This window comes from Oncorhynchus masou, chromosome 6 (genome assembly GCF_036934945.1).
Source record: "Oncorhynchus masou masou isolate Uvic2021 chromosome 6, UVic_Omas_1.1, whole genome shotgun sequence".
Lineage (NCBI taxonomy): Eukaryota > Metazoa > Chordata > Actinopteri > Salmoniformes > Salmonidae > Oncorhynchus > Oncorhynchus masou.
Genome location: NC_088217.1, coordinates 46,690,610 through 46,712,504, shown reverse-complemented (window position 1 = coordinate 46,712,504; position 21,895 = coordinate 46,690,610). Strand labels below are relative to the sequence as shown.

The 21,895-nt window shown below is 42.9% G+C and overlaps 1 protein-coding gene across 2 annotated transcripts in view; it reads left to right on the top strand.

Annotated features, from left to right (window-relative positions):
• The first annotated feature begins 11,991 nt into the window (after positions 1-11,991).
• The window catches only part of LOC135542152 (semaphorin-3F-like), a 94,854-nt gene continuing 84,950 nt past the window's right edge, over positions 11,992-21,895 (top strand). For both annotated transcript variants that reach the window (XM_064968862.1, XM_064968861.1), the window contains exons 1-2: positions 11,992-12,368; positions 14,896-15,051. In XM_064968862.1, the coding sequence (XP_064824934.1) occupies positions 14,934-15,051 (118 nt within the window). In that variant the 5' untranslated portion in view covers positions 11,992-12,368; positions 14,896-14,933. The remainder of the gene's footprint in view (positions 12,369-14,895; positions 15,052-21,895) is intronic.

The following is a 21,895-nucleotide window of genomic DNA, read 5'->3' as shown; positions in this document are numbered from 1 at the left end:
CAGGTGACTGTAGTTACTGTTGCTGCAGGACACTCACAGTGTTGGAGTCCCCTGTTTCACTGGAGTCTCACTGGTGAAGTCAAGCGACGTGCAATATGTACACACCACTGCCAAATAAAACATTTTAAATAAATCACAGGGGGATGAAATAACAAGATCGTGTGAATTATAAAAAGGTTTCAGTTTACTACATAGTTTAGTTATTGTCACACTGGGCTCTCTGAGTCTGGCAGAGGCATAGCCAGTGCTTGCCAGAAAAAAATGATGAACTCCAGCATAAATCACATCCAAATGACCTGTCTGTGTTGGTTGGACACTTGTGTGTGATTCCTCTAAGCTGTAGAAAGATAAAGCATGTGGGAAGTTTAAACCCCAGAGAATCAGCTCCTGTTTATTTTAATTAGACCAGAAAACCAACACAGAGTGCTCTAATGTCTGTGTTTGGCGACCAATGATTGGCCGATGAGTTGAACTATGATGGTGCCCCAGTGACATCACAGTCCTGGGATGATGCCATGAGTCTGGGAGAGGTGCTCTCTGAGGAACGACCAATCCTTCAGCCATGGAGCACAAGGCAGAAAACAAATCTGAACCTCTACTTATGAAAACCAGGCCAGAATGCTAACTATTGGCTCCGGTCAGCACTGGATAGGCCTACTCTACATCAGACACAATTACTCAAGCCTGGGAGGAGGACACATCTCTCTCTAGAGAAAAGGCTATGTTTTTTCCAATGAGAGGCGTTTTTCTCCTGTCATGCAGAGTTGCTCCATCCACACTGTAAATATAGACCCGAGGAGAACAGATAGAAATGGATCCGCCCTTGGAAGTGAGTCGTGATTCAGGGTGCATTCCTTCTGTGGCCTATTTAATGATTTGACATGTGCACAACTGTGATATATACAGTACATACATTGTCCTCAGAACTACCTCACATTATACTGTAGTTGCATAATTTTTTCCAAAGACAATAGTTGGAATATGTTTTCCTCGTTCAAAACAAATGAGGGCACATTGATGTTACAAGGAAAGTATTTTTATAATTGTGGATGAACACAGCTTTTGTAAGTGGAGCGTGATTCGTGTTCATTTGTCCGAAGATGTAGTAATTCTGGTGCATTAGGCATGTTTGATGCTGAGGGCAGAACTGCCTTGTAAAACCTCTTGTATATATATTTTTTATTTCTACTTTGCACATTCGTCCACTGCAAATCTACCATTCCAGTGTTTTACTTGCTATATTGTACTTACTTTGACACCATGGCCTTTTGTTTGCCTTTACCTCCCTTATCTCACCTCATTTGCTCACATCGTATATAGACTTGTTTATACTGCATTATTGACTGTATGTTTGTTTTACTCCATGCGTAACTCTGTGTCGTGGTATGTGTCGAACTGCTTTGCTTTATCTTGGCCAGGTCGCAATTGTAAATGAGAACTTGTTCTCAACTTGCCTACCAGGTTAAATAAATAAATAAATATATAACAATGCCAATAGGGCATATAGGGAGAAAGCATGGGGTTTCAGGGTAGACCAGAAATCCATCTGGATCTAAAATCAAGCTGTGATGTATGTCTTAATAACTGGGTGGTAGCTGAATTGAAACTTACTTCAAACATATCAATGAACTTAAGTGACAGTCTCGGGGGAATTGTAGGTAGTCCCATTGGGAAGCATCTAAACTTTATTAAACAGTTCATAACTCAACTGCATTCAAAGGGTGTTGGCTATGGCACACAGCACTGCCAGTCATTAGTAGGTTAACTCATTTTTCACCTGGAGCCTATAGCCCAGGAACCTGAGATAGAACCTGTGGTTCAACACCTCTGGGCTGGGAAGACCCTCCCTGGGATCCAGACCCTCTTGGCATCTCTGTCTGTCTGTGTGGGATGACATTTGAGCTGGATGTGTTTTCCACCAGTGGGGTTTAGAGGCACCACAGTTCCAAGCCATCCTTTATCAGCTACTGTATGTCCCCTACAGAAGATCACAGGATAACCTCTCAACCTGATCAAGAGGTGCGCCATGCCTGTAATTTACTGAGGAGAGTCTTTACTCACAGATTTCATCCTGTGGAAGAGAACATACTCCGCTGGCTGTTTCTGTCAAATCCACCCTCACTTGCAGTGTAACAATACATAGGAGCCAGTGGCATATAGGGGAAGGCAGTGGGGTCTGGTCATCTCTAGTCGCCCATCATGTCTATTCGATGCTGAGTACTGTAGGTAAGTGAATCATTTATTGCGTCAGACATGTTCTTGATTTCACTGGAATTAGTGTTTAAACCACAGAAAGGATTCAACAATCTCATTACTGAATCCTCCTCAGGGAGAGATGGTAATTCATCACCAGGTCAGCAGATACAATAAACGCTCCTAATAGCACCACAAACAGAGGGTTTACATTTGCTAAGTCCTGGCATTGCGCAGCAGCCATGTGTTTTTATTGCAGGGAATGAGGGAGTTATTGAAAACATCCAGGGGTCTCTCAGCACTCAGCCCCAGAAATGAACTTTCTGCTAGGAACATCTCCTATGACATCATTCACTCCCCAAACTTGAACCAGGCCTGGCAAAAAAAAGAACAAAAGCATTCAAGAATCGCATTTCTGGTGTCAGTGAAGATTTAGAAATGAAGAGAACTGTTGGCGAGGCAGTTAAGTTACGTGCAACAACTGATGGTGCAGTGACAGGAAGAAGAAAAAGTGTTCGAGACATTCTATAGGGTTGGTGTAGTCTACGCAGAGGAGCCCAGACATGCAGGTCCCACAGTCCCTCCAGCACTGTGGCAGACAAGACAAGGGCCTCTAATAGCAGCCAAGGCTTCTCCCCTTCCTCAACACAATTTCACTAAGTCTCTGGCTGTCTGTCACCTAGACAACGCTCAGGCAGGTACTGTAGGTGTGTGTGTGTGTGTGTGTGTGTGTGTGTGTGTGTGTGTGTGTGTGTGTGTGTGTGTGTGTGTGTGTGTGTGTGTGTGTGTGTGTGTGTGTGTGCGCGCGCGCTCACGTAGCTATGTATGTTGTCCCCTGTCCAACTACTGTAGCTTCTGTTGCTGAGGTGTTAATTATCCTGAAGCAGCTCTCACCACCCAGTCTTACTCCCTCCCGGCATCAAAGGCTGATTCACCAAGCAAACGAATGCTGTGGAGTTGTTCTAAGGGATGTTTTCAGAAAGGATGAGATTCTCATTATTTGGTTGTTTGTACTGGGAGTAGGGCTGCCACGATACCAGTATTGCGAGTATCGCAAGTGTTGCGGCAAGGAAACAAAAAATTAACCAGATTTTATTTTTTGAGGGAAAAAATCCTTATGCTGGGGGGACAATTTATGTTGGTTGACACCCTATTGTACATAAAGCAGGTTTTTAATGAAAGGTGTAATGAATACTCAGGGGAGAAAAAGGTGTAGATTCACAAGCAGAGTGCAGCAGGTGTTTATTTCGCAGAAGGCAGGAATCGTGGTCACAGGCAAGCAATGGTCAAACACAAGTAGGCAAACAGGCAGGTGAATCAAAACTAGGACTGAAGGCTATTACTGGTTCTCACAAACGAGCTAGGAAAAGGCTTAGAAGAGTCAGAACAAACAATACCTCACAAAGGCACAAACAGAATGAACTGAACTAAATAAGGAGCTGATGAGACCAGGTGCGTAACTAACACAGTTGAAATCAATGAACAAAAATGAGAGACAGGGCTACGTTCAATAACACAACGAAACAGGGCTATGTTCAAGAACACAACGAAACAGAACACACGGTTGACTAAGAATATGAATACAGAACCTTACAAAGGACCATAGAGTTTAGTCTGCGTCATGTTTTCTTTTTTGCCATGGAAAAATGTGTATCAAAGTATTGCGATATTGATATTGTGAAAAAGCTTACTGTGAGATGGTGGAAACTCATCCTGAGATTAGCTGAAGTGTACAAACACTTGTTCTGACAGTCCCTTTTCAGACAGCTTTTGTCAATTATCCTCTTGAAGGACCTGCGTCATACATCATGACTCCAGGTTAGGGTTAGAAACAGTATGAGTCAATTCTCTTGGCTCCAATTGGTCAGAAGCAAACAGGTGGTTTCAAGTTGCGATATCCCGACTACTCATCTTTCCTGTGAACGACATGAGAGTGAGTTTCCATGACTTCTGGGTGGTGTGCATGTGGGAGTTATGAGTTATGTCCTAGAGTGACGTCTGGAGAGCACACCATGGCACATTGGAACCCTGGGCTTTGCCTGGCTTCCTGTGGGCGGGCACAGGGAAAATAAGCAAGCATTAGCAGGGAAGGGAAACAGACACTACATGGGAGAATGTTTCCTTTATTATGAAATGACGTGATGAGGAGTGCGCCACTGTCCTGAATGACTGTCAGCGGCACGCCCTTTTCCCCCAAAATCCTCATGGTTAAACTCAGCCACTTGCGCTGTCTGCCACTCACACATTACCTGTACAAATCCCCATTGTAATGTGTTTATAAAGGTTATGAACATCATGGATACTCATCCACCGGTGTTGTAGTACATGAATAAGAAGGGGGACTGTTGAAACCTTCCTCTCATAGGTCGAATGTATTCTCCAACCAGCATCCAAAGACAGCAGACAGAGCAACCAAAGTCTCAACACACCTCATTGACAGTGTGAATGTTGTCAGATGGTGTTTCATTCGGGTGTGGTACAACACAGTAGACACCACTGCTGTGTACTGTAGGCTTTCTCCCATGTCTAATCTCTAGTCTACTCGATCATTGGGGGTGTCACCTCAATCAACGAGAGGAAGGGGAGTGCTCTGTTTCTGCTGCTGCATTAGCTGATAGGACAGCCAGTGAGATTCTCCCAGGCTTTTTTCACCCGAGACCTCTCTAGACCCTTTACTCTGGCAACCGTCATAAGCCCAACTCACAGTGCCCAGAATGGATATGAAGACAGTTTCTGCAAAACAGTGAACCCATTCCATTACTACCATGGCTGTACAGTATGCAGGAGAGGTTTGCATTGGCAGAATGACATATTACATGCATATTACACATCCCCAGTAGGATGTTGCGACAGGTGTCACAGCCCCACTGCCAAATAGGAAGACCAATTGGACAGAGGAACCCCTGCTCTCTTATCCAGTAGGAGCCTGCTACCTTCCCACAGTAGAGAGAGGAGAGAGGCCACTGAATGGTCCAATGGGAGCCGACTTCCTTTGGCACAAGAGAGGGACTAAGTAAAACATGATACAGAACTTGACGTATTTTTTTTCTGTCACTTCAAGATGTGTATCATATAACTGGTAAAAACAAAAATCAGAGGGTAGACAAAATACATCAAACATGTAGGGATAAAGGTTATTGGTTGAGCACAAAGTGGAAGGGAAAGGTCCCAGTACAGCCTGATGGTGGTGAGAAGTGAACATGCACTCTGCCTGACGGAGTGCCTGCACGGTCTCAGTGACCCCACTGACATGACCGCCTGCTCCATGGGCTGTCCACTACATGAACATGATCATGATAAGTGATTCAATGTTGTCCTTGTGGTCGTTAGTGCTTACTGCCTATCTGTTATTCAATAATACGGAAGTCTATCTTTATGTAGTGGTATGCAACCATACAGGGTGATAGTGTTGCCTAATGCCTAATGAGCACAAGGGACCACATTGAATCATTTATCATGATCGTGTTCATATAGTGGACAGTGATGACAGAGACACTGGTTGTCTGTCATCACTGGGGCTGACAGTCCCATGTTGTCTCTACCTTCTTGCCCTTTGTGCTGTTGTCTGTGCCCAATAATGTTTGTACCCTGTTTTTGCTGCCACCATGTTGTGCCGCTACCGTGTTGTCGTCATGTTGTGTTGCTACCATGCTATGTTGTCATGTGTTGCTGCCATGCTGTGCTGTTGTCTTCGGTCTCTCTTTATGTGGTGTTGTGGTGTCTCTCTTGTCGTGTTTTGTGTGTTTTGTCCTACATTTTTAATCCCCGCCTCCGTCCCTGCAGGAGGCCTTTTGTCTTTTGGTAAGCTGTCCACATAAATAAGAATTTGCTCTTTAACTGACTTGCTTAGTTAAATAAAGGTTAAATAAATAAATAAAACCTTGTTGTAGAGAATAACCCTAGCATTCCTCTGGGGGAGATGCAGATGTGTCCTTACATTAACCACCACCGTAGCTGGAAGTGAGACTGCGTGGCATTAGCAATGTGGTGGGGGCATGCAGCGATGAGAGAGAGACAACTGCTAATATGTTTTTAAACGTACCCATACCTCTCAGTTCCATGCCACGGTCTGCGTTTGTCTGATGGACACACCACAATGTCAGTGTAGAAATACGATACGATACAATACGATTTTATTGTCCAATGTAACATCTTGATTGGTGGTTTTCATCATTGGGGACAATAGAAAATGAAAAAGGCCTGGTGATATCACAATCAGATGTTGGATTTACAGTATATTGGTATTTGCAACTGTATGGAGATTTACTCTTATTCAAATTAACTTGTTGTAAATACTGTAGACACTCCTAACGATGCCTGCCTTCCAATAACAATGCAATAATTACATAATAGAGCATTTGACTTCCCGCAAGGGTACCAGCCAGCACAAAGCACAGTCTCCACAGTACTTGCTCGTACCTCCCTGACACTTCCCTTGGAATGTCATCAAAGAATGACCCACCTTCTAATTGTGCTTATTTCCTTTTATCGAAACTGTTCCTTTTCCACAGAATGAATCACCACTCAAAGTTTGGAAGACAGATTATTTGTTTACATTTCTGCCCCTTGACTTTAGCAGCCAAGAATGGCCACAGAATTTGAAGTTGAGGTCCTGAACAGAGGTTTATTGCGGAACATTTTGTTTGTGGGCATTGATATGTTCTCCAACCTAGCACTGTAGAGTTGTGATTTTATTAAATGACAGACTATTTACTTTAGACATATTTCAACATTGATGTTGGGCAGTCCTGGGTAAAAATTAAGTCACCTCTACCTCCACACACACACACACACACACACACACACACACACACACACACACACACACACACACACACACACACACACACACACACACACACACACACACACACACACATTAGGAAGTGGTCTAGTAGTCTCACTGGGATACTGGTATATTTGTGCAGCTTAGACGAGAGCAGTTTATAGTGCTACTTCCCTATTTGATGTGTGAAAGGTGGAAGGAAATCAAAGCCATTCCTTCAAATGGTTCTGGCTACAGTGGGTTGTGGCTCCATTGAGAGACTGGCAGTAAGGAAACATGGGGGGGGCTGCATTCAGTCTGGGAGGGAGGGAGGGAGGGAAGGAGGGAGGAGGGAGGGAGGGAGGGAGGGAGGGAGGGAGGGAGGGAGGGAGGGAGGGAGGGAGGGAGGGAGGGAGGGAGGGAGGGAGGGAAGGAGGTATGGAGATGTGCTGCATGCAGGGCTCAACCCTCTGCCAAAAACAACAGGGGAAACTGTGGCTCAATCCCTCCAACCACAGGTATGGGAAAAGAAGGTGGCCCTGTAACGTTAGTGTTATTGTGAGTACCATGCTATTACGAGCATTCAGAGAACATTATCAATACATATAATCTTTGAAATGTAGTTGATTTCTGGCACTGGTCAAGCTTAGGGGGCAGCTGTATAAACAGGCACGGTTATGTGGTAAGAGCTGCAGAGGGTTGTGGTCTGTTGCTAAAGGGGCCATCACACGGCCAGTCGGCTTGTTCAACACTGCTGCCAGGCCACACTCACTCCCTCTCTCAGCCATTCGCTCGCTATCTTGCTCACTCACTCTCTCACTCACTCTTGCTCGCTCACTTGCTTCTATACATCATCTCAGGTGGATTCATAGTGTATGTGTGTTTAATTTGAAAAGTATTTTCAGCTGAAGTACTTCTGACTGTCCTTCATTAGACCTGCGGCAGGTCTATAAGTGCATAACAACAAAAATATAAACACTTTTCCAAAAACTCTCACTCTAGACCCTGGTCTTTCCTATAAGCAGTATAGGAAAAGGTTTCTTCCATGATCAAGGTGAGATGCTGTCTACTGGAATATCTTCTTTTCCCATTTAAATGCAAATAACTCTGAGAACATTGACTTCACACCAGCAAAGAGTCAGGCTTTTTGTCATATCTCGTCACACCATAAGGTTAAAGCTTTTCTATGGAAGCTGAAAGATTACCACATGTGCAGTCCTGAAACTCAACAGGGTAATCTCTTTCTGTGTTTAGGGTCATGAGTAAAAATGCCCAGTTGCCCATTATTCTGGCCACCATGACTAGAAGAAGAGATCGCAGTGACTTTGAAAGAGGGGTCTTTAACAGAGCATGGGGGGGGGGGGGGTTAAAGTGTGTGTGTGTGTGTGTGTGTGTGTGTGTGTGTGTGTGTGTGTGTGTGTGTGTGTGTGTGTGTGTGTGTGTGTGTGTGTGTGTGTGTGTGTGTGTGTGTGTGTGTGTGTGTGTGTGCGTGTGTGCATTTTTCCTTTTAACATTGTTTCTCCCTTGGTGATGTTTGTGATTATGCTTTACCTTTAGGCTTATTGAGAAGGACTTAAAACTCTCATGAGTTTCACAAACAGAGTATTTGTAATTGGAATTCCCTTTGTTATGACCATGGAACAGTGTCAATATTGTCCTGTTGACTTCCTGTTTTCAGGGCAGAACAACCCATGGGGTTACGATATGTATCTTTCTCTGAACACAAAAGAGGAGAGCGGAGAGAAATTATCTCTGTATTAATTAACATCAACTCACAAAACATAGCAGGAGGGGCTTACGCCTCCTTATCTTGGAGTTGAAGACTCAACAGCACTATGTACCAAGAAAACGTTCATTGAAATGGCAACACAGCATGTGGAGACAGCATGTGCCAAAACAGCATATCACAACCACATTATAACCAGGTTCATATGTGAATGATATATATTGTAAAATACCAATGAGTTGGAATTTCCCCGAAATGAGAAAAACACCACTGCTAAGAAAATGTTCATTGACATGGCAACACAGCATGTGGAAACTGCAATACCCATTTCCAGGACGAACAAAACACCTCATGTTTTTCTCACAAAATGGCGAAAACATGTCCCACAACTTGCCTGAAACATTGAGCCAGAGACAGAGTTCAGGGCTGACAACTACACCTTTCAGCTCAGCAGCACCGACTCGAGGTGGATTCTGAACCATGCATTGCTCAGCAGAACGCCAGCAGCACTGGATCGCATGCAGTCACAAAGAGTGGAGAGTGAGACATGCACCAGGGGTGTTACATCTCCCTACACAATAAGCCTACACAATGTGGATGAGCCCTGGAACTCTGCAGTGTGGTGTCCAATGCCAGCCCTCCATTTGAGCCCCAAAGGCAGTCAGTGGCCCTGAGCAGGTATTGCACACTCTATTTGGAATGCAGCGTATTCTGCAGAACACTAAAAACAACGTCATACACCACTTAGATAGATGTCAACAGCATCATTAAATCGTGTGCTGGCAAGATTTTATCCAAAATATTATATTTCAGGCCCACTTAAAAAGTCATGTTGGCAGCAAGATGTGCACAAGTCATATTGTATTTCTATCAAGCAGAAAAGCACAACTCCCAATATGGGCAGAGTGGAACTAGATCTGACACCCCCAACTTTTGTCTTTAAGCGTGAAGACTGGACGGGGAGAAGAATGTAGAGATGGCTTTGCAGGACTCTCAGGCTTGCTTCTCATCTCAGCCAGCAAATCCATTCTCACCCTCAGTGAACAGATAACTTGTCGGACCTTGCCTGAAGAGATGGAGAGGAAAAAGTCAACTTGGAATCACCGGGGAGATCTTTTTCATTTGACCTCTGCCAAGTGGATTTGTAAAAGGACCTTTATGGAAGGCCAGAATAGATTGGAGATTCAGGAGTATAGAGTGAATGGCATGGCTTTGTGTGTGTGAATACTTGGGAGGGACAGTTTCTTTTGACCACATTGATTCCATCCTGACACTTCCAGCTAACTTCTTTCAAGTCATTGGCAGGCTTTATTGAGAAACTAATGCATGACATTTAAAGGGATGAGGTTGAATAAGGAACTGATAATGCAGGTAGTAAAGGACGGTGAATAGAATGAGTCTCCTTTCGAAAATGAACAAGTCTTTATAAGCAATAACTCAATGAATATATTACGTTCTATCAGTTTGGAAGGGGGAAGTAACAATTTTAATGGTAATTTCCCAATCGCTGTTAAAGAAATTACATTGGCTGCCCTCTGAAAAGTACTATTCAAATGATCATCATTAAGTACGCGACGAAGATAACACTTTGTAATGTCTGACATTTGCAATGGGGTTATTCATCAGCACCTGTTAAGGTGCTCTGTCTTCAGTCGCATTAGTGGAAGTGAAAGTCAAACATTATTTGGAAAGAGATGTGAATGAGGTTTAAAGGCTTAAAGGTCAAGTTAGTATGTGATCTCACACAGTATTCATGTCCACAGAGGTAGCGAACTGAACGTATGCAACATGTGCATTACCAGTGATTTGCAATAGGTCTTCATTTGTCCATTTTTCTTCGTACATGAAGTTCCAGTGAAAACACACAGAAAAGTATATTTTAAACCACTTGTGGGTTGGACAAGCATTGAAATCCGTAGGAATACGCAACACATTATTAGGAAGTGTATACTCAGCCAAATCCTGTTGAATATTTCCCGTCCACATTTCATGTGAGGCTGGCAGATGGTACATTGCTGGCTGTCGGTGAGACGGGAGATGGAAATAATACAGACAGGCAGCTGATTCAAAGCAAACAAATACCTTCTCAATAGTCCGATTCAGACATGGTCATATAAATTCCAAAGGAGGAAATAGAGTATGAAGAACAGGATTTTGAGTCATTCCCATTCCCAAGTGCTGAAAACATAAAGACGTCAGAGGTTACATTCTCTAACATATTTTTCATATCCATTACAGTTTTGAGAACTATTTTGTAACATTGAAATAGATATTTCTGTGTTTACAGGATAAGTCACTGCTGTTCCATAATCAAGTCTCTGATTTGTTGACAATTGAAAGGAGCCAATCAAAGGGGAATGGAGAATATTTGAAGGTGAATGTTTTGTTGACCTTTGTTTGAAGGTAATCTTGTCAGCTTGTCTCAGCTGTAATAGCAATGCAGTATGCTACTCCTGTTTTGTGTAATGAAATACTGCCTATAATATACAGATCTAATGCAAATCTTCCAAAAGTCTGACGTTCGAGTCCGCAACAATATCCATTTAACTGTGTTTGAACTTCATTCTTGTTGATGTATGGCTAGATGTGTGCCTTCCTGCTATATTGTTAGTGGCTGTCTGTCTTCATTTGAGTCTATACACCACACCTACATTCCAACATCAAAGAAATTGTTCATGGAAACGTGTCAAAGACCAAGATGTTATTGCTGTCAGGTACAGTATGTTCCATCATAGGTAAGTGATTTAATCTTCTTAATTCCGGATTCATCTCTGATATTTTCTTCTCATATCATTACCATACAGACTAAGGCAGTATGTCCTGTGAGCAGGGAAGGTCTACACGTAGGCTATAACAATGTGTAGGCTAGTAGGGGTGGCAGGTAGCCTAGCGATTAAGAGCGTTGGGGTGCTGGTTAGAATCTCTGAGCTGGCTAGGTGATGTGCCCTTGAGCAATGCACTTAACCCTAATTGCTCCTGTCGCAATTGTAAGTGTTCACTGTAATTACAATAGACGTCGATAAGAGTTTATAATATAGGTTCAAGGTCATATACATTGGTAACACACTATCAAAGCAAAAAGCCTTAAACGTATGTGTTTTTCATAATTGTGGAAGCAATCTGGTTTGAGGGCCACTGTTATCCAGTTAGTCACCACAATACTCCGATATTTTCTAAAAGCCTGCTCATCGAGATGCTGGAGGAATGGGCGGTGGCAGCTAAGGTACTTCCCGCCTAGTGGGTGTGTTTTACGCAAATGACCATTGCATCCACCTGCCAGCGCGTTTCCCCAGCAGTCAGGAGCGAATACACTTTCACCAGTAACACTGGCTGCATGTTTAGCCGAGTTTCAGACGAGGAATTCTTTAAATTGACAATTTTGAAGGAGCTGTCACATTGGACTTGTCACAACTTCTGGTCATTAAACTTACACGAGATTTATGTGGAGAGACGACATTTTCAGCTGCGCCTCATGAGCATTGGACCGGGCTGCGGTAAATACACGGTGCTCCAGGTGTATCTCTATAAGGACTCCTGCAACGGGGCCACGGCACCCCGGATCTTATACATTTTAAACTTGGAGAATTGAGGCAAACGATTCCGTGGAATTCTGTGGTTTCTTCGATGACTTGTAAGGTTGGACTTGGACTCAAAGTTATTTGTGTAGAGTAAAGTGACAATCAGGTATGCATAATTATTTACAACGTTAATGATTTGCATTCAAACAGCCTGCAATTGGCTCGCACAGCACTGTCATTTTTAATTTACTTTACATTACCGTGAGAGGTATACCTATGCTGTTTACTTTACTGGTGTGTTACATGGGACATTTGGTTACCTCAAAATAACTGTGATAAAATGGTTTTAATAAGTTCTGTACTGGCATTGTAACCCTTCAACATGTTAATTCGATGAGGCTTAATTAGCCTTGTGAAAACCATCATGAGGCTATTTCAATTATAACAATGAACTTTAGCATTTGAAAGTGTGACAGTAATATTTTGACACTTAGACTTTGTTATAAACATCGAACTAAATATTATATTTCATGTCAGTGAGTTTTAACGTGCTTTAAATTAGTATTTTGATTTTATTATATGCACTCTTGCGAGTTGCGCATGAACTCCTACCAGGTTCAGATTGTTTACAGCGTTAAAATCAGAAAAATGTATAGCTTTATCTCTCGCAGTCCAACACCGATAGTGTTGATGTGAAATTGGGGAAATATTTCTCGATATGATTAAATTCAATTGCCAGACTACTTATTCATAGCCTATTGCTTTGTTCGCACTGGAATTTGACAGCTGAAGTGTTTTCAAAATAGCATAACAATTAAAAAATGGTTCAAAGTGGTTTTGTAATACACTAGGTTTTCTTTTTAGAATACAAATACGGACGGGATGGATTTAGTCATACACAAAGTTTATTTTGCTGCTGGTAAAAGCGCACAAATCATTTACAGCGCACACATGTCTCTAAGAAAAGCAATGCAGTATTTAGCCTACCCACGCCTGAAAGGGAAAAATAGCTAATTACCAAATAATTGGGAACATGAACAAATGTAGGCTACTCTTGGAACACGATCCCCTATAGACCGCTGAATTTACAAGCGCGGCTGGACCAAGCAGGGAGGGTGATTGGCTGAAAGCGCGTTTTAATAGTGGTCTTTACCACCCTGCGCTTGTAAATCATGCTCAACATGTCGATTGTCTTGACTCTTGACTCACAATATAGCAATAAGTTAAGTTTGGCTGTCTAAAACACATGCAAGAACTGCGAAAAGACAATTGGTCAACACTCACCTTTTATAGGAATGATCTTGATAAAAGTAATAAACGAGGTACCGTTCAAAATGCCAGTGAACCGATGGCGTGGGGGATACGTTGCCTTAATGTAGATGTCATGTTTATTATACATGGTTGATCCTTTGATTAGAACTATGTCAAGGCTACTGACCTTGATTCCTGTATTTAGCGCCAAATATGTTTTACCGTGGCCCACGCTATTACACTGCAACTACACACAATAATGTTAAGATGAATACATTAGATTGACCTGTTTAGATAATCAAATCAAGTGGAAAGTCATCCCTTTGTGTGTGTGTGTGACAGTGTGTGTGTGCGCCTGTATGTGTGTTTGTGTCTGCCTATGTGGTGTGTGTTGAAATGTAATTTGTAAATAGTCTGTTGTTTAATTTAATTGTAAATATATCTGCCCTTGACTTAGAATAAACAGCTGGCCAGTTAACAAATTGCCCATAAATAGCTGAGGTTTGCGCTGATGGTTATACTCGTAAATCCCCCCTAACCAACCCGTTTGGTTCGAGGATATATTTTGGACTGTAGGCTCTGGCTCCAGCTATACAGCAGTCTACATGTTGAGTTTGTGTTTGTGGTGGAAGTGCCCTTTAAAATGTGCCCTTTGGCAATCACATGCAGAGTTGTTAGATGGCCGTCAAGCCATGAAATAAGACCAATTTGTAGATTTGTTAAATAACGTTTCTAGGCAACCCTCTATACCCATAAAGAAGCATGCAGTATTCTGCTTACCCTTTATAACTTGAGTTTATTGCACATTCCTGTTTGATGTGGTTGGCTCCTTTACACAATTTAATTACAATGTTATATACAGTTTCAATCAACAGTCCCAAATGTTTCTGGCAAGACTGATTTTATTTATCTTCAGTACCGTATTGTCCTTTGTAGAGATGAGATTACATCAGTGACCATTTGTCACACTGAATTGTGTGACAACAAGGTATATTGCGTGACGAAGACAAGGTAGAACCTTACATTAGGTGACTACAGTACATAATTACAGAGTAGTGCACAGGGTTGGTGGTCATGCAAGAGGATTGTGTTTGGTGGGACTAGGAGACAACAGCATCTTCTTGCACAAGAGGCAGGGAACAGTGGAGGCGGTATCATTGTGTCACACATACATAAAGGTCTAATATGACTCTTGTAAATGGAATTGTATAGAAAACTAAAAGGCTGGATTCTCTACGTTCGAAAGGCGTTAGGTCCCAATGGTCTGGTTATAATCCCCGAACATCAGTGATGTACTTCAGATGTTCACATCTCTCACAAAGAAGCTCTCATGAAGACCAATGTTTCAAGATCTACACTCAAGGATGCTGTGTTACAATGTGTATGGCTTTTGGCAGCGGAAGTTTTTTTTTCTTTAATTGTTGACCTCTTCTTTTCTCCAGCGTTTTGCGATCATTCTATTCCTGGAGGTTGGTTTACCATGCTGTTGGACAGTCTGTGGACGGTCCACATGCTCCTGGCCCTGGTTGTCGGGGCTCTGTGCAATCACAACATCATCGACCCTCATGCTGCACCCCGCGTCTTCATCTCCTTCAAAGGTAAGAGGCAAACGTCTCTGGTCTATTTCTCCCCCAACCACATCGCTATCTGTTTAGTGTTTTGTGCTAGTGGTTTCTACGTGGTGTCTTGAGTTCATGCAGTGCTCTCCTCTAATAGCTCGGTGTATCGTCTTTAAAATAATTGCCTCATTTGCTGTTTTCTGCTACTCTGAAATATGTGTGTGCACCCTTATGTGTGACTGATGAGTTGATGATCAGATAAATGGGACGATTCTGGCTTTGATAAGTGTTCTAGATTCCATAGGAAGAACTCAGACTCTCAGGTTACACTGCCGACCCGTCCCAGTGACCACTAACAAATCATGCAATGCTAATTTGCTTCCCCTCTTAAACATCCTGGCATGGTAATTCTCAGCAGCTGCTTCCACTTGACTGTATGTACGAATAAATTAAAAACATAAACAAAGATGGAAAAAATGGTTCAAATTGAGGTTAACAAAGACAACAGTGTATTTTTGAGAAGCCTTTTGCGTCTGGTACAGAATGCTAGTTATAAGGTGTCCTTGAATCAACATGATTAGATTCTCTGATGTTTTTGAAATTGAAAAGGAACAATCCAAAAGTGAAAGTGATGCATTAAAAAGACGTCGCCTGCAGCATATTAGCATGTAATAATAACACTATCATGGTCATTATCAGATTGGGGGTCCCTCTACAGAACGACACATTTCAGGGCTTTGTTCATGCACTTCAGTGGTCATGTAGATGAGGTGGGGTAGGGAGGGAGCAGGTAGCGGGTATTACTGAGAGCAAATTGCCTGGTTCAGCCAAGCAGAGCGCTGTCTGTCCCTAAGGTCTGTCCCACTCTCAGATCTAGCTTGCGATTAGCAGCCGGAGCAGAGCTAAGGGACTGAGCAGTGCCCCTGTTTGCTTTGCCTTCCATTTCCCTGGGCTCTCTCCACGGCACCAGTTGACTTAATTAACTGGACAGGCACAGTTCACTACTAAAGGTTCTTTCCCTTTTTAATCAAGTCGGATTTTACATGTCACCGAGCACATATCCAGAGCTCAGCAATTCCTTCATGTTTTTTTCAAAATATTATTTACCCAGTTCTCTAGTTTAATATCTGCAAATATATTGCTTTTACTCAACTGTAGGTTGTTTTTTTCCATTTTTTTCTCAGTTCAATGCCTTTCTTAGAATGGATTACTTTTTATTCAAATCTTTTTCTCAGAAGTATGTAGTTGAAATTTTAGCCAGTTCTTTATTCACCTGCAAGACTCTAAAAGAGTAATTTATTTATGTTAAACCAGCTTACTATAGCAGTATTGTTTAGCTGACGAGAAGACGGAGTAGTCCCTTGCTCTCTTGCTTACCTGTTTGTTTTTCTCCCCAGTCAACATGCATGTCACGGTCGACTCTGCTTTTCTCCAAAGCTCTGGAGAGAGCGTTTTGCCTTTAAATATTGTGAAATGCACTTAATTGTTTTTCTAATCTCTTGGTAAAACCTCACCTATATATCATAGTGTTTTAATACGTTGACTATTGGCCAGCAATTTAGGTTACTAGATTGTTGGCAACAAGTTTTAGATCCTCTTTATAGCACCCTTAGATGTTTTGGCTATGGGCTTTGGCACAGCATAAAGTTGATAATGATATATTTTTTGCTAGAATATACTCGTTATGAACGTGCCGTATAAAGGTGCTGTATCATATTAAACATATCTCTAATTAAAAACTTTAAGCTTACATCCCTCTCTTGGTTACCTGACGGTCCAGTCTCTCAATATTACAAAGTTGGCTGCCTGCCAAAAACTGATTAACTCTGTTTCTCCCGAGACGGTTTAAGGACCGTGACCTCTTACTCAAGAGGCCCTCACTTCCCCATTAAAACAGGTCGTACACATGTGGAGAGTAAATCAAGAACCTCTTAATTGTTTTTTTTTTCTTTCCCCTTTATTTTGTGCTTCACTTAAATGTTTCCCTGGGGAACGCCATCTATGATCCACAGTCTGGTCTACTGACTGAGTGTCCATTAAATGCAGATATGTTAGTTAGTATGTCTCAAGATATTCACTCTAATGCTTGATAGTTAGAAATGCTTATGTACTGCACATACAGTATGTTTTGGAGCTAAATTATGTAACTGTTGATATGAACCACAGTGAGGAAGTGTAGCCATCAAAAGGATACTCCTCTGTAGCTCGCGAAAACATGAGGTAAGAGCCTTGGAAAAGTAGACTTTGGTCAGGCTTACAACTGTCTCCGGCCCTGCAGGATCACAGCCAGGGTGAAGGACTTTGATAGCCAGAGCTGTGAAGTCTGCTTCAGTTAGGAGAGCTTATAGGAATCTGTGTAATCAATACCGCACAGCTTGTTTAAATTGCCAACCTAACTTAGGCATAAAGAGAAGTGAGTCGCCATAGATAATCAATTGCACTCTATGGGTGTAGCTCAGACAAGACTGCTGTCTCCAGAAATCTCCAAGAAGGGAATGTCTCCTCCCCTCTTCGCACGTAAGTCAGAGGGCCTGGAAAGAAAATGGAAAAAACAGTGAATTAGTTTGAGCCTTTCCCCAATGACCGTATTTTAAGGATCAAAGTTGAGTTCCGAGCCAGCGGGAATTCATAGGGAGTGAAATCTGCCGTAACTCTGTGTGCCTGAGCCAAAAAATAATATTCCTTTCTACGGAACTCGATGACCAACACAGTTCTATATTTATGTAATAAATGGAGTTAAAGGCATTATTCCAGATTGGGTTTATTGCCATGCAAAAGGATTGTGTGAGAGAATACAGGCCTCCAATGTGACAACTACTAAGTTATTGTTTACATGGAAGGCCCCTTGTAAATCCATTTAAAGATTACAACAGATTTATCTGTGTACTTTTACAGATTACTCATTCCGTATCACAGTTTGACAATACCCATGGAGAATGACAAATCATTTGGATGAACAAATGCACTGCTAGGCATTGCTCCAGGGACGTTTCTCCATTATGTTTTGGTATAGAATTCCCCTGCATCACAGATAAGTGTAACCTTACTATGTTGGCCCATATTCCCCCTCTGACAAATTTCTGCTCATGCGTTACGGATCTAAATTCATGCTTATAGCTCTGCTTTTTGAAGTCTTAAACCACACGTGGACCCTGGCTACAGCTGTGCTGGAAAATACGTAGCTTACTATAACTGACTAAATGCTTATTGTACTCTTATAGAACGTCAGCTTTTGTTTAATGTTATTGTAAAAGGCACAGTGTCAAGAGCCACTACAGTTGTAAATAACATGACCATGGCTGTGAAGGTGACATAGCCCTCCCCTGCAACCACCATCACTAGATACGTGCTGATAAGACCATGGAGCACACTAGTGTGTATACTCGCATATAATGGGTTGTGTTTGATGTTGTGTTTGCTCTTTCTAGCTTCCCATTAACTGCTAGCGAGAAGTTATACATGCACCTTTACTCTCCCTTTCACCTTTTCCCTGACGGACTTAATGACATTTGAAACGGCTGTTCTCCAGTTTAGTCGCTGGAATTATGGACCATGGTGGGAATGCCGCGACATCACATTACTCCCCCATTGGCATACAGGACCAAATCCACTGGAAGGGGGTCACTGTTACCACCGTGGTTGTGGTCGGGAATGCCAGCGGTAGGTGGCAGGAGCAGGAGGAAGCTACACTGAATGATTGCCCCTGTCTTTCAATCACAGTTGTCATCTGCATCCTCCCCATCCATGCCGGGGGTAGCAGCAGACTCTATTTCGGGTGCTGTTGAGGTTAAAAACTCCCCTTCAGGGCTAAAAGCCCTGCACTCATGAATGGCAGTGCCCTTGAAGTACAGTATTAATGTATCTGTAATCTAAAGTGTTATTTGCCAGTGTTTTTCTGGGTTAATGCCTTAGAACCTGCACAACAGCAGAGAAGATTTAAAAACCACAAATAAAAAGCAGCTTTAATACTGTTAGTACATGCCGTTTAGTAATAGTTGTTTTCCTTTAAAAAAATCTGAGTGCCAGTTCATCTTTCAGCTAATCCCCCAGTTGTGCCCTCTCACTGTCTCCACTAGTCAATGTTTAAAACATTACAACATTGATACAGAATACAGACAATAGCCCAAGTGTTCCCTTTAGTTTAGGAATACATTAGACAGAGTTGTCTCATCCTGAACTCCTGAGTATGTTTGTTTACATGCACACTAATAGTTTGATGTTAAACTGATTATTATTAAACTGATTATGGCAGTAGGTCGTACACATAGAAAATGTGTGATTTATCAAACAATCCTATGAGTGTCATACACACATGGAAAATGACTCTCTTGGGATATACTGTCCCTGTCCATACAGCCAGGCTTCTCAGTACATCGCGCAGTCAGGAATAAAGAAGTCTTTGGGAAGAATGGTGTGATTGTGATAACATACAGAAACTCAATTCCTTTTGTTCACCCAACCTAGAATACATCACAATCAAATGCCAACCATATTACCTCCAAAGAGAATTACCTCTGGCCTGCTCGCCTCCCTACCACTGAGGAAGTACAGTTCCCGCTCAGCCCAGTCAAAACTGTTCGCTGCTCTGGCCCCCCAATGGTGGAACAAACTCCCTCACGACGCCAGGACAGCGGAGTCAATCACCACCTTCCGGAGACACCTGAAACCCCACCTTTTCAAGGAATACCTAGGATAGGATAAAGTAATCCTTCTCACCCCCCCCCCCCCCTTAAATGATTTAGATGCACTATTGTAAAGTGGCTGTTCCACTGGATGTCAGAAGGTGAATTCACCAATTTGTAAGTCGCTCTGGATAAGAGCGTCTGCTAAATGACTTAAATGTAAATGTAAATGTAATTATCTTTGTTTATAGTCAGAGCCGTGTATATTCCCCCTCAAGCCGATACCATGACGGCCCTCAAAAAACTACACTGGACTTTATGCAAACTGGAAACCACATATCCTAAGGCAGCATTTATTGTATCTGGGGATTTTAACAAAGCAAATGTGAGGAAAATGCTACCGAAGTTCTACCAACACATTGGCTGTAGTGCTCGCGCTGGGAAAACATTGGACCACTGCTACTTTTCAAAATTCTTACAAGGCTCTCCTCCGCCCTCCCATTGGCAAATCTGATCATGACTCCATTTTGCTCATCCCTTCCTATAGACAGAAACTCAAACAAGAAGTACCCATGCTAAGGTCTATTCAACGCTAGTCTGACCAATCGGAATTCATGCTTCAAGATTGTTTGATCACTCGGCCTGGGATATGTTCCGGGTAGCCTCTGAGAATAACAGCAACAAATATATGGATACGGTGTCTGAGTTCATCAGGAAGTGTATAGGAGATGTTGTTCCCACTGTGACCTACCCAGACCAGAAACCGTGGATAGATGGCAGCATTCGCGCAAAACTGAAAGCGCAAACCACTGCATTTAACCATGGCATGGTGACTGGCAATATGGCTGAATACGAACAGTGTGGTTATTATCTCTGTTAGGCTATCAAACAGGCAATACGTCAATACAGAGACAAAGTGGAGTCGCAATTCAACGTCTCAGACACGAGACATGTGTGGCAAGGTCTATAGACAATTACTCACTACAATGGGAAAACCAGCCACGTCTCGGACACCAACGTCTTGCTTCTGGACCAGCTAAACACTTTCTTTGCCCGCTTTGACGATAGCACAGTGCCACCAACGCGGCCTGTTATCAAAGACTGTGGGCTCTCCTTCTCCGTGGCTGAACGTGAGTAGGACATTTAAGCGTGTTAACCCTCGCAATGCTGCCGGCCCAGATGGCATCCATACATGCGTCCTCAGAGCATGCGAAGTCCAGATGGCTGTAGTGTTTACGGACATATTCAATCTCTTCCTATCCCAGTCTGCTGTCCCCACTTTCTTCAAGATGTCCACCATTGTTCCTGTACCCAAGAAAGCAAAGGTAACTGAACTAAATAACTATCGCCCCGTAGCACTCACTTCTGTCATGAAGTGCTTTTAGAGGCTAGTTAAAGATCATTTCACCTCTACTTTACCTGACACCTTAGACCCACTTCAATTTGGTTACCGCCCCAATAGATCCACAGACGATGCAATTGCCATCGTACTGCAGACCGCTCTTTCCAATCTGGACAAGAGGAATACCTATGTAAGAATGCTGTTCATTGACTATAGCTCAGCATTCAACACCATAGTATCCTCCAAGCTCATCATTAAGCTCGGGGCCCTGTGTCTGAACCCCGCCCTGTGCAACTGGATCCTGGACTTCATGACAGGCCTCCCCCAGGTGGTGAAGGTAGCAATCAACACTTCCACTTCGCTGATTCTCAACACAGGGGCCCCACAAGGGTGCGTTCTCAGCCCCCTCCTGTATTGTCCACCCATGACTGCGTGGCCAATCACGCCTCCAACTCAATCATTAAGTTGGCCTGATTACCAACAATGATGAGACAGCCTACAGGGAGGAGGTGAGGGCCCTGGGAAAGTGGTACCATGAAAATAACCTCTCACTCAACGTCAATAAAACAAAATCAAGGAGCTGATTGTGAACTTCAGGAAACAGCAGAGGGAGCACGCCCCTTTCCGGGATCGCAGTGGAGAAGGTGGAAAGCTTCAAGTTCCTCGACGTGCACATCACTGACAATCTGAAATGGTCCACCCACACAGACAGTGTGGTGAAGAAGGCGCAAAAGTGCCTCCTCCACGTCAGGAGGTTGAATTATTTTGGGGCTTGGCCCCTAAAACACTCACAAACTTTTATATATGCACAATTTAGAGCATCCTGTCGGGCTGTATCGCCACCTGCAGGGTTCTCCAGGGGGTGGTGCATCACCGGGGGCAACCTACTTGCACTCCAGGACACCTACAGCACAAGATT